Source organism: Monopterus albus, unplaced genomic scaffold (genome assembly GCF_001952655.1).
Source record: "Monopterus albus unplaced genomic scaffold, M_albus_1.0 scaffold3.1, whole genome shotgun sequence".
NCBI classification, from domain to species: domain Eukaryota; kingdom Metazoa; phylum Chordata; class Actinopteri; order Synbranchiformes; family Synbranchidae; genus Monopterus; species Monopterus albus.
Genome location: NW_018127883.1, coordinates 11,646,447 through 11,660,756, shown reverse-complemented (window position 1 = coordinate 11,660,756; position 14,310 = coordinate 11,646,447). Strand labels below are relative to the sequence as shown.

Genomic DNA, 14,310 nt, shown 5'->3' with positions numbered 1-14,310 from the left:
CCAACTCTGAATCAAGTGACTTCACTTAAATGATCAGATTTCATGAAACTCCTTCTGGAGCCACAAAAAAGCTTTATAGAAGGCGTTTCACATACACAACAGCCTTCTCCAAGACCGGCAAACAAACTTTGATGTGTAAATCTGCAGAGGCTTGGTAAAATTGGTGTAATACTCCTTTAGTGCGTGTCAAATCTTGTGGCTGCATTACATTCTGACCTTCTGAGGTCTATGTTGTTGAAGGATTGTATTCCTTCCTCTTCTTTTTTGAATTTTCCCAGTGTACAGCTGTAAGTGTTGTGTTTCACTCCAAACACCAACCTTTACCATTGCTGTCTTAGGTAACCTAAAGTATTTTCTTCCATTAAACTTCACTGTATCAGTGCTGGCAATGACATGATAGGAAAAATATACAAAAAGCCAACAAAACACATCAAGAAGGGTTCATTGTAATGGTACTATAGCCACTCCGGCTTTTATCATGAATGAAGCAGAGTTTCCGTGGATCTAGTTATCATGCTTTGGGATGTTTGGGAAAAATGCATCCCATTTATCTTCCAGGCATTTGGGAAGCACACAGGACTTCATCAGATGAACCGTGTGACTTCAAAGTGAGGAGTCTGGTGCAGGGGCCGACAATGTTCAGTTAGCCCTGTGTAAACACTGGGGCCCTCATGACAGATGTGCACTGATTGCCGCCACATCTGAAGATGCAGCTATGAGAAGTGGTTCTTGTATCTCATCACTGTGGCATGAGATGATGGAGCCTCTGTTTCACTGTCAGAGGTGTCAGATCTGAATCCTTGAGGGGACGGTTTACACTGGGAAGCTGAGCGTTCTCCTCTGATGCCATCTGTGTCTATCATCCCGCCCCACCCCAACCATCACCACCAGTTCATCTCGTCTAATCAAAAGGAGTGTGGTTCGATTGACAGTCATTGTTAAAAGCATTTCAACTAGTCACACGATTGATGTAACTTTTAGCTGTTCCCCCATTATTCTGCAGGATTAAAGGACAAAAAACTATCTACTATCTATGTGATGATAAGGGCAAGTCTTGTATAAATCTCCAGTGAGTCATCTTCACAAAACATTTATAAGGTGCTGAAACTCTTCTTTAGACTTTTATACCAAAAGGCAATACATAAATTTTATTCAAAAGGTTCTACTTAAGTATGCGGCAATAATTCTGTGCCTTTTACTCAGAAAATTTATTTCCAATACTTGGGACCTTAATGGGGTCTCAGGAACTTGGCAGATGTCCTAAAAGGTTTTATACATTGGCTGTATAAAATATGAACACTGTGACAGTTCCCAGAAGTGAAGCCACCGTGACACGATTGCTGCGGCTTGTTGCAGTATAGGTCATAAATCCCACCCCCTCCATGCTAGTAGACATGAGCCAAACTAAATACTCAAAGTACAAATCAGATAAATTCTTCCAAAAGGTGATTTCGGTTATTGGATTATATAAAAAGAGGTCTATTTTGGCTGATTTAACAGCTTTCATTGGTGGCTTGATTCTACTCGGTTGCTACTGTGCAGAATCTGGTCACAAAATGCCAAGATGGCAGCTGCCACATTCACGATGTTTTGGCTTCACATTTGCATAGTAGAGGGAAGTGGCAACGCCATGTCCATCTTTATATAGAGTCAGTGGTTATATATACAGTGCATATAGCAGTGCAGATACAACATGATTGATATGGTGTGTTATTCTTGAGATGATAAATGAGGGTTCATAAGAAGCAAGAAGTTGTGCTACACAGATTTTAATGATGCTTTTCATTTTTCACATGTTTCACTTGTTTGTTTTTATGTGAAATCTTAATCTGAGATATGGTAATTAAAGCTGTCAAGAATTTAAAATAAGTAAAATATTTCCCTTTGTAATTCAGTAAAAGTATACAGCTACATAAAATTATAATACCCCAGAAACATATTTAAACAGAACAAGTACTGCTTGTACTAGAATAAATGTACTTGGTAAATTTCCACTGTTGACTTTGTAATGATGAAGAAATGACCATGTTTAGGGTTACCAGTGCTGACTATTGTGCTGACTTGTCCAACACAAGTCTTGAGTGTATGTTTTGTTTTCATGCAGCAAGCCAAGGCCTAAGCCTTTTCTAGGAACTGCAGAATAATTGTATCTCAAATGCAGGAACCCAGTAACAATGGGGGAAATCACTCAGAAGGCTACAGTACAGTGCAGAAACAACCATGATAACTTACTGTTGCCTCACTGTGCCAGACAAATCTACACTGATATGCAGTAATTGCCTAAACTCAGCATTAATGCTGTATTAATCTGTATTTCTAGCTGCAGTGAAGTAAGTTGAACCAGCCAAATTTAGACATTCAGCTGGCTCAGTGTGTGTCAGCATCTGCATGACAAATGGACAGCATCCTGCCTGTCGTGTGGATTTGTGTGCAGGGAGGGACAGCCGGCCACTGACACCGTACTTATGGCTGTCCTGCAGATCTGTATTCCAGGCCTTCAGCTCAGTCTGCCTCCCAGCTCTCTTCTGATGGCATCCACAGACTCATCCTTTTGGGAACGTGTGACTACTTTAAAGCAGCCTTGTGTACACTTTCAAATTCTCACTTGCATCTAAAATGCACTACATGTCAAAAAACGCCAGCAAACTCATTTTATTCAGCTTTCAGTAGTACACTGCAGTTTAAGGCTACTTGTGGGATATGCTTGAGCTCAGAGCAGGTTTAATGTATCACATATTTGTGGGTGGTCCCTCTGAGATTAGTTCAACAATAAATGAGTATTATTATTTCTTTTAGGTCATCTATAATGCTTTTTTAAGCTTAATACAAGGGATTTAATGGTCTGAGGTCAATTTAAACACCTCATCTATTTCAAATTTCACACACCTGTCCAAACATATTGTGACAATACTAGTGCTGAGGCTTTAATGGCTATTCAAGAGTATTTTAAATATTGCAAAATTCCAGAGTTAACACCTAGTGTTTGTGGATTTGTCCAACATGTCTGGAACCACATACTATGTAACTGAGCTATCAGTATATTTTTGGCTTCTGGTCCAAAGGCCACCAAATTAATTACATTAAAAATAACCTTAATTGTATAATTGTATGTATTTATGGCCAAAAAACAAAATTTTGAGTCAGTTTTTTGGTAGCACATGTCTTACAATGCCCAATCAGGGAGCATCCTCCTGTAAAAACTGACTCTATGTGTCCTTTGTGCCAGGTGGTAATAACCATCAGCAGTTACATGCTATAGTTTGGTGACCTACATGTATAGTGAGTGCAGAAACTGTGACACGAGCAAAGGAAGAAGTACAGAGATGTACAACGCCACACGGCGTGTTTTAAGGGGAGCTTGGGGTGGGTGACTGGTACATAAAACAGAAGACTTTCTCCCAGGCAAGCTGGGTTCATTTCCACAGTGCATGTTTTTCCATATTCTCACCAACTCAATCAGTCCCATCTCCATAATTAGTAAGACAAGCATATTGTTATGCCAAAATCTAGTTTTTCCAAGGATAATAATGAATAGTGCTTATCTTGAAGCCAAAATGGGTGAGAGATCCTAAAATTGCTACGGATGGAATCATAACAGCTGCTGAGCTGACTTGTCCCCATGGCAACTAAGCAAACTCTCTGTGCTAATTAGGATCACCTGATACAACTAAAACCTCCAGAAAAAGTTAGTATGTGGATCTTGGGTTATGATTGTTTGGAAAGTGCAGGGCATTTGCCAGCGTCTCCAAGCTTTAACCATGAAAGAATAAACTTTCTGTAACTGCAGACAACTGTGCCAGTTAACCAACAGTGCTGTGTTTTATATCTCTGTATCATTAACGGAACAAATACCATCCAGCTGTGAAACTTCTCTTAAAGGCACTGTGAGTGCAGATGGTGGACGACTCAGTGTGGTTCAGGAAATCAGAGAAGAAACAGTGAAACATCTGGTCTTCAGTATGGACAATGAACAACGGAGCAGTGGTGAAATTAAAGAGAAACTCATGCAGTTTGAATGCGCATATAGCCACAGCCAGACATGCTTGGCTGAAATCATTTGCCACTTATACCAAAATATAAGCTGATGTGCAGCAGTACCACAGCAGGATGCCATTAACATCAACTCAGCCTTACTTCTGAGCCACATCTGGGTTGTGCTTTGGTACCAAAAGTTTAATGCAAGTCAACTGGAGCAATCACTGAGAAGACAAGATGCCTGCATGATGACGAGGTGCAGCTGGATGTTCAGTGATGTCGCCTTAATGACAAAAACCTGATGACTTTCGAATACAAAAGTAGCACACAAAAACAGATTCAAGGGAAAGCTAAAGAAAATAGGGCAAGGGGAACATAAAGAGGGAAGATAAATTGGCAGAAGAGTCTGCAGACTTTACCAGATACAGAGACAAGTGCACAGGCAGGGTCAGGTCAGACTTTGATGCAGTCTGGTCATAAACTAAAGCCACAGGGAATCAACGTAGGCTCTTGCAGTGCTGTGAAGCTCTACTAAGACTCCATCTGCAGCATTATCACCACTGCATCTGGCAGAACAGACCAATCCATTAGCCCTGTGACGTGTTCCTGCTCTGCAAGCTTCAGTGTGCTCCCCCCCTGCCCAGACATGGCGGTGGAGACTATGTGAGGGAATCAAAGATGCTCATTTTCTACTCATAAGTCAGGAAAACTAAATCAACACAAGTGGAGGGGACTGTTAAAAAGAAATGATCAGCTATTTAAAAAGAAATAACCAGGCAAACACATAAAAAAACAACTGATTTATCAGCACTAAATGGTTACATGGTCCAGTTTATAAAAGGGAAATATTCAACTGAATGAGGGAACTGCTGGGATAAAAAACATCTGGGTCTGTCTCGGGTTTTACTGAATACATGGAAGTTGATATTACCGTACAGTGTGGCGGCTGGATTATCAGCAAAGCCTTCACTACAGGAAGGTCTTACGTCATCGGGCAACCTGAAAGACAATGGGGCCTGCTGGTTCTTCTGCAATGTGCACACTTAGACAGGAAACAGACTTTGTAGTTCCACTGGACTGCAGCTATTCTCACACTCAGTCATGAGAGTCGTTCTTGAAAATGCAGCTATACATGCACCAGGAATATGTTTTCCCCACAATGCAACAAATTTCCTTAAATGAGTACTCTGCCTCTAAAGACACACACTTCTGCACACTCACTTTATAAATCCACAGCTGAGGAGGAGAGAAGATGTTTCGATGACCTAAATCCAAATTTAAAAACAAACTCATTCACTCAAAAATGAGCTTTTGTCATCACAGCACAACTTTTCCAGAAACAATCTGGCATCATTCAAAATGGGTCTGGTTTTTAGCAAATCACTGAGATTCCAGATCATGTCATTTCTTAAATAAAAAGGTTGTTAAAGTAGGATGTAAAAGACAGGGTGACAGAGTCTGATTTGCCTTTCTGAAGTGTTTGTCCTTCTTGGTGTGTGCAGAGGGTCAGAGTGTGCAGTGCCAGTCATGTCATGACTAACTTTGGCTACACGCACAGCACCGAGAAGCGCAGCAATGGAAAAGTGAGAATTGGCCTAAACAGTTGATTTGGTTGTGATGAGTAAATGATGTAATGACCTCATATGGTTAAACCACCAGAACAAGGGAAGTGCGGAAAATCTTTTAATCTGACAAAAATGGTTCATTTCAGAAAGAGGTGATTTGTCTTGTACGGTAAAAAATGTTCTTTATAAAGTCGTCCCACAGATTTTGTCACAGGAAAAAAATCTTAGCAATCATGTCTATTTGCTGAGCGTTAGTTGTGAAAACTGAGAGACCTACCCCTCTTGTGTTTGTATGGTAAACATGAAGCTACAGCCAGGAGCTGGTAGGCCAGGGTTTGCCAGTTAATACCTCTTACAAAGGCTAGCTGTTTCTCCAGTGTCTGGTACGCTAAAGCCAACCGGTTCCTGGCTCTACCTTCATATTTAACATATAGACACAAGGATGTATTGATCATCTCATGTAACTCCCAGCAAGAATAATAGGACTGACAATTTTTAGCTGTCAATCAACCTAACCATTGGAAGGTTACCTTTGGAATCTTTGGAAGCCAGAGTACCCAGAGAAAACCCACACTTGCATGATGAGAACACAGAAACTCCACACAGAAAGGCCCTGGTGCAGTGGTGCTTTGAGCTAATGACAACATGTCAATACCCTCAAAATGGCAATGCTAAAGCAAAGTGATCACCAAAGTTATTACAATTCATCCTGAAGTGCATGAATGTGTAAACCAAACTGCATGGTTATCTAACTGCTGTTTAGATATTTCAGTCTGAACCTAAGTAGTGAATTGATGGACAGGCTGACACTGCTGTTCTCAGAGTAATGCCAAAAAAATGAATAAAATAAAATGTTCTGCCTTTGATAAAACACAATTCATCTAACCACGGCTCCCTGAAGAAAACTGTCTAGAAAGAAATGTTCCTCCCAGCTTCAGCCACAACTGACACTTCCCTGTGCATGTAATGTAACAAACCGCAGTATAAAAAGAGGGGAGGGGAAGTCCAGTGTGTCAGGCAGCTGGTGCACAACTGTGGTCATATTGCCACATAAAAGCCTAAAGACCCAGGTGTATCACAGTAAAAACATCACTCGCGAGCCAAATTCTTACAGGAAGTAAGTGCCCAGTCTTGGCCAGTTGGCATCTTTCCTAACCCCTGTCAAACACACTGGATTTGAACTGAAAAATGTGGCCATGTTAAAGGAAATGGCAAATGCATACAAAGCAACAGGGCCAGAGCTTCCTCCCTGAGCCAGCGAACGGGGAGGCCGAGGAGCAATCAGAGACGAGTTATGTGACGGAGGGGTCTATTTGCTGAACTGCCTTTTCTTCCCCTCCTCCTCCTTCTTTGGTAAACTGCTTTCACTTGTTTCCTTTTTTCACTACCCTGTTCTGTGCTTTTTCGCTCAGATTTCCTGGCTCTTGGAGCAAAGGAAGGGGGAAGGAATGAGGATAGAGGATGGAGAAAATTTGAGGGAAACAGCACTGGCATTCTTTGTCACTGTTTCCAACAGTGATTAGAAGTAACCACTGAGATTTGTCATTACAACAGATAGGCTTGATGAAAAAGCTTTAAAATTACAGCAGGCTGCTGCTGCTTTGTATCTTAAACCAAAATGGTGGAAAGGGGCAGATTCTTTTCCACCCGTACAGCTGCAGTTTACAGACATAAACTTCTTGAGGTTGTGCATAAAATAAAAATGCTATTTCTTCTAATCCTCCAGTAGCTATCCAATCACCTGCCAAGCATTTCCCTCCAAAATCAGATGCTTCTTCATCTAAACAAACTTATCTTCCTGTTTGACAACTTCCAAAACAGCTGCAGAGTTACACCAAGACTTCTACAAACATGTGTTACATCAGCTCGCAGTTTGCCTGTAGCTTAGAAGAAAGTACTGCAATAATGACTACAGATGAAGGACAAAAGTAGCAATGCAAGTGGAGAATAACATCTTAAATCTTCTCTCTGCAGTAAAAATGCCCCAGTGGCAATGACACACACAGGCGCCACGCCATAGCCGTTCATATTTGGCACAGCAAAAATCAACAGTGAGACACTATATATCTGGCTGAGTAAACACAAGTAAACGGGTCATCAGTGCATGAGGTTCGTTTACAGATGAAGTGTGAGGGATTTGTTGCCCTTAAGGGCAAAAGTATTGACATGCTGGGGATAGGAGTTTTCTGGAGGGGCTGTTTGGACTGGACAGCTGACCCTGACGCTGCCTTCCATACAGCCATGTGCTCCAGTATTATCACAGACTTAGAGCCTGTCAACATGTGACTTTTGAGATGCATTGCCATCCACTTGTTTTATGTGCATTTTCGACAAACTTTCAAAAAAACTAAATTTTGAGGGGTAAAATGCATCAGAAAGCTGGTACAATGTCACTTTTTGTGCTAATTTGAATAGAAATAGAACAGAATAGAAAGCCTTTATTGTCATTGTACATGTTGATTGCACATTGAAATTGGTGGAGCATCTCCCCACAGTGCACTTGAGCAAGAGAATAAAAGAAATAAATAACTAAATATATAAAAGTATTAGCTGAATTACAAGAAGAATTCACTCTATTTCTCTGGCCATACACTGGAACCAACTGTTCCAACTGTTCCCTGGTCTGATACTGGCATTAACTCATTTGGGAAAACTGTAATGTCTTAAGGCAAGAAACAAGACTTCTAAAGAAATATAGTCTAAATGGTATGCTTCTTTTGATAAGCATGCAGAGAACTGCATATAAATCTTGACATGTTTACAGTGTTGGAAGGAGACAGTACACATTTTCTCCTTCACTGTTATCACTCTTTCTTTTGTCCTTGGCAGACAGAGTTGAACTCAGTAAGTTCAATGTTCCCACCATTCCCCGGGTCTCATCTATTTTCTTGGTGCCAGTATAAACGGGTGAAGAAGCTAACCCCAGAGCATGGCTATTTTGACATGATCTACATGTCTATGTTACGTCAGTGGCTCCAGCTTGCCACAAAACAGTCTTCCAGCACGCAAGCTGAACATCTCAGGGTGCTGTCGGTTTTGCTCTTGCCATGTCTGAGGCACATTCCTAACGTACCCTGAGTTCAGCTGTGCCAAACAGACCCCTGAGGCCCTTACGAGGTCAGAGTGTAACCCCAGCTGGGAGATTCTCAACTTCATCCCGGGGGAAGGATTTACTGTCCAGGACTGTGCCTTCCAGTGTGCAGCTAATAAACAACCCGACTGGGTCAAGCCTGCACAAGCCATCGAAATAATAAATACAGAGACGTATTACAAAAACTTGCCAGATGACTGTCTGACTCCGTTTTCAGGAGGAGAATGTGTGAAACATCCTCATGTTGACTTTGTGATAATACATGTTGGACAATTAGCAGTTAGCAATAGCATACATTCAGTCATTTTCTACTGCCTTAACCTGCTCTGGCACTTCCAGAAGATTAGGTTGATATTGGTGTTTAAGTGACACAGGTCTGTTTACTGACTGGTTGATTCTTCTCCACTTGTGCCACCGTTACACTATGCATGAGGATTCACCATAAGGTAACTGTCACTTGTGACCACATTGGCCACTGTTTAGCACAAGTTACCTAGTGACTTTAAAGCCACAGCTAAATTTGTCCAAACCTTTTGTCCACTGACTTTCACACCTCCTATGAAATGATTCATCTACCTGTACGATCCTGTGAGCTAACAGTCAAAAACAGTTTAATGTCATGGGCGGGGTTAGCTGGTCACCAAAAATCAGATCTGTTTAGATGCAGTTTGTGCACATGGCTCCAAATGTTGGATGTGCCAACTGTATTTACTGGATCTTTAAGTGGAATCCTACAGTGATAATAAAGGAGTGTCTAGTAATTTCCCCAAAATTCTCATGTCCAAGTTAACCATTTGAATCACACCGTAATGGAAAACTTTATAACAACCTTATGTGATTCAATGTACAGCATAACAGTTCAGCACAGTTCACTGCCCTGAACATCAGTTACAACTAATTAGTATTAATATAGCAGTGACAGCAACATGAGGACATTGGATGCCTTAATTTGAATACTCTGGGTGTGTGGTGGGGAAACAGCCCAGACTGCTTCCTGATTAGTTTAACTGACTATAAGAGGAGGTGGGTAAGGACCATGTGATCTGCCTCTGTGTCAGTATGTGTGTGTGTGTGTATTTGTGCATATGCATAAGTGTGTCTCTGCTTTTTAAGGAAGGGGTATTTGACTGTGGCCATGGTGGTTCCAGACCATGTCATTACTCCCACTTAGCATGGAGAAAAAATAACAATTTCAGGACAGGAGGGAAATTATGACTGGGAAACCACTGGTGATGGACTATACTCTGTCTCTATATCTGCACAGGTTGTTCAGGACAGTTATCAATTACCCCAATAAGTGCAGAAGCTCCTCAACGTACAGATCTGAGAGAGTCAGCGTTTCCAGGGAAGTCAGATGATTAACAGGAATCTGCTCTCTCACAGGAGCATAGTTCACTGCACTCTACATTTAGCGAGGTTAATCACTGAATTATCACCACTAAAACTACCTAACTGACATGCATCTCACATGAAACAAGACAACATCAAAGTTTGCCTGATGCTTTTTCGCTGCTCTCTGTGAAACACCTTGAAATCTTCAGCTGGGTGACAGTTATAAACACTGGCTGTAGCTAGTGTTTATTTTCTTGTGGGTAGCTCAAACCACAAGAATGCTATATTCATCATGCTAGAGCAAATTTAAGATTGGTGATGACAATGCATGAAAGAATGGGGTGAGTACTGTGTGTTTACAAAACAGTTGGTAAGTCATGACTAACTCAGAGCTCACAGGGCCCACTGCTCCAACGGAGAGACACCAGAATACCTGTATATCTGTGGCAGGTTTTCATAAGGCTTATGATCAAAATCAATGACTCTGTGATTTGTACTCGTTCAATAGTTCCCATGGGAAGTTTAATCCACTCTCAGAGTCTGTGAAAATCTGTAAGATGTGTGGTCAGTGAGCAGTAGGATGCTGCATACTGTCATTTTACAATAACCATTAGCCAAAATAATACTTAAACTGTGGTGTAAAGCTAATGAAAAATATCAAAAGGAGCCATTTTGTAGTTTAGTTTGTGTATGTCCATGACTGTTTTGATTGACAAATTGTTAAAAAAAGCATCAAACATTCAAGACAGCTGTTGACAGGAGGCTTCAAAAAGGATCCGTCAGCTGGAAAGTATTACTGAGTTATTAGTGAGCGTACAGTTTAGATTAATGACACAGACACACACCTGACAAAGATGAGCAGCGCCCTACATTAACTTTGCCAGGGTTGGATTATTATCGGGGCAGGCAGCATGCTGGGAAGGCAAGAGGGAGCTAGAGAGCAGCTTGGAGATATTAACAACATCGTCTGAGTGAAAGATGAAGCTCTCCTTCCACAGTTTTACTCCCCACACCTTCACCGTGTCCAACAAAATCCCCCTCGCCCTCCTCTCTGAAGGACCTCCCTCTCTGGCAACACTTTGAGCCCGATATGACCACAGTTTAGATAAGCATTCCTCCACAATGACAGGCCAGAAGTTTTTTTTCTTCTTCTTCTTCTAAAACAAAACCCAAGAAATGCCTTTGGTTTCTGGGATCTGATGGGATCTGCAAGTTTGTTTTCAGTTTAGGTTATCTCAGGAACACACAGGTTTCTCTCCAAAAATAGGGAGCACAGAAAGTGAATACGAGGAGGAGAAAGAGGGGAGTGGGAGGAGGAGGGGAGGAAGAAGCAAGGGGAGTTTGGTTAATGAGCACCAGATGCCTTACCTTCGGTGGTAGCCACATTCTTTGGAGCTTTAGTTGGTGTGTGATCTGTGCTCGAACTTATGTCAGAAGAGATGCTTGAGCTCCCTTTACCTGCAGGGGAAATGGGAGGAAAAACAAAACAAAACTAATGGGACACAGTGTAGTGACTTTAAGATGACAAACAGCATTTATGATGTTGTTTTATTACTGTAATGCCTTTTTTTCCTTAAAGTAAACTTTTTAGTTTTTTATCTGAGTTCCTAAAGAGTGTTTGCTGCATATTAGGTGGAAGAATGAGGTTGTAAGGAAATATAAAGCCCATCACTCTCTGCTTCCATGCCTTTTATGTTCCTCACTTTTGGATGAATGCTCATCCTTGGCACATGCACATGTGCATAAGTGTCCATTTTGTTACATTTAGAAGAAGAATAAAGTCTCTTGAAGCTCCCTTCAGCCTTCACTTGGATGAGTGAGGAATTATTTAATGAATGAATTATATGTGTCCTCAGCAGCAAACGTTTTCAGATGTAGGGTCTGTAGTCTCACAACTGCCACATTAAACTGCTTTTTATTAAGCTTACATGGATTTACAGCACAGCTCTTAAATTATGAGCTATGCTCACATTATTGACTTTAAGATTTGGATTTCTGTAAAGTCACATATGAGAGCTAAATTTCTACAACATATTCTTTTGAATGTGTGCTTCTGCTGCCGGAGTGTGACAGGCTTGACTACAGGCTGGCTGTGGAGTAGTCGTCTATGACATTTCATCCTTCTGTCAGATCATAAATGCACATTTGTGGCTTTCCTGAGACAAAGTCTGTGCTTTTCATCCAGCACAACAGGCTGAAGAGGTGTTCCCAAAAAGTCACAGCCACATGCACGTCAAGTGCAGCCACCCAAACAGACTGGACAGTTACCAAAATAAGCAGTAAATATGAAGGACTGTACCACACCAAAGGCTTATGAGCACTTATATTAATTAATATCAAAACAATGCAGCACATATGAGTATGACTGACATTTTGTGGTGACATCAGTGAGCCGGCACAGCTGCTAAAGCTCTTTAAGTCCTCGGAAATGACTGAGATATTCATAAAGAGCTTGCAGATGTCAATGTAAAACCACTGCTAATATCTCAGCAGACCAGAAAACATAGACTTCTGTCCTCTCTAGGGCTGTTTAGTTGGGGCATGTGGATCTGGGCCTGGGCCATTGTTTTCTGATTTTCAAGGAAAAACAGTTTACAGAAAAGCTCCTGTTTCCTGTCGTATGTGCTGGTGGAACACTGCAACACAGTTGTGACCAGTTTGTCATTAATTGTGGAGTCACACTTGAAAACAGATGTGAACAGACACACTCCAGAATTTACCAGAAACCGGTTTTAGACACTATCAAGATGGCAAATAGCAAAATGGCAAGAAAGAACAATTACTGAATGAATTAAAATAAACATTTCACTCACTGACAAAAAACTGGATGTATTTTGACAATTGATTGTTCGTTTTCAGCCTCTTTATTAGTTCCATGTTCTCCAGCGTCAGTAGTTGCTGTTTGCTTTGTCTTTTTAATGATTGTAAAGTGAATAACTTTGGGTTTAGGACTGTTGCCCTGATAAAACAAGTCATTTGAAGACATCATCTTGGGTTTTGTGATTGTGATAGTTGAGAAAATGAGCTAAAACCTTCTGTTTTCTTTGGCTTCACTGTAAACACACACACCCATTGTCCTTTCTGATAGTAGATTAAAGTTGCCACCAGTAACCATGGGTGTCACCAGATCAGCAGGACTGGAATCTGAGTTACTGTACATCTTTAAGGTGCAATGTTAAGCACAAAGACAATGTAGGTGAAAATGTGCATTGAATCCTATGAATCCTCTGAAAAAGCCATCATTCTGTGACAAATAATGCTTGTGTGAAGTATCATTTTTATCTGCAAGATTATCAAATAAAAAATGTATTAAAACACTTGATTTATGTTTATGTATTTCTGCACTTAAACCAAAAACCTAAGGTGGATGTGTTCAACTTCAAATTAATCCTTGTGAGCAGACTACAGATGTCCTGAGACTTTAGACACCATCATCTTAACATCTACTGATGTCACATTACCAAAGTCAAACTACTTTTTATTGCGTTTAATGAATGTAATACCTGCTTTTGTCAAGTACTCACTCACCATTAAAGTATGTTTCAATGTTGTCATAGCTGACTTTGTGAGCCATGATCAGCTAATTTTGTTGCAAGTGGTAAAATCTGTGCATGTACCTCAGCAGGATGGATTCCTAGGTGAAGCTGGTCCACATGTTATTCTTAACATCATGAGCTGCAATCTTTTTTTTTAGTTATTAACTTAGGAATACTGCTCACTGGAATGTTATTTATACAAACATTTCTGCTCTCAAGTCAAGAATAATGTGTTTAGTAGAGGAGAGCCACAGTTTTTGTGAATGAGTAATGATGATGATGATTAGAAAAATGTTGGAAAAGACAGTCCAGTGGCCACATCACTGAAATCAAGGACAAGAGCCAAATGCAGTATTATTTGATTTGGTTTATGTAAACAAAACCTCCACTAAAAGACACACGCACACCATTGTTTATTATTGCTGCTATTTTTTTTTCAATGTGTCTAAAGCTGTGAGAAAGACAGTGATCATATTGCACAAAATTGTTTCCAAATCAAACAACAATACTAGGATAAGGAACTGTGGACAACAATCAGTCAAGATAAGAATGACTATGAGCTTACAAAGCCAAACTCACCTACACTGAATCCACAGGGATTTGGTTTTAGACCAATACATAGTATCTGAGGAACCAGCCAATTAAATTGTTATGTGGTGATATAAACTGGTTTTATTGTTGAAACTAAATATCACCAAAACCTGATACCTGCATGTAAACACATATGAAAGATACCTGACATGCTGCCATCTACACATACAGCACTATGTAAACTTCCTCCAGCTGAAGCTAGATGGACAAAAAAGTGTCC

General features: G+C 40.6%; 1 protein-coding gene across 1 annotated transcript in view; it reads right to left on the bottom strand.

Moving 5' to 3' along the window:
• LOC109961278 (F-box/LRR-repeat protein 7) overlaps nucleotides 1-14,310 on the bottom strand; it is a 19,356-nt gene that overhangs the window by 4,120 nt on the left and 926 nt on the right. Inside the window, exon 2 of the mRNA XM_020601973.1 lies at nucleotides 11,332-11,421. Within this exon, the coding sequence (XP_020457629.1) occupies nucleotides 11,332-11,421 (90 nt within the window). The remainder of the gene's footprint in view (nucleotides 1-11,331; nucleotides 11,422-14,310) is intronic.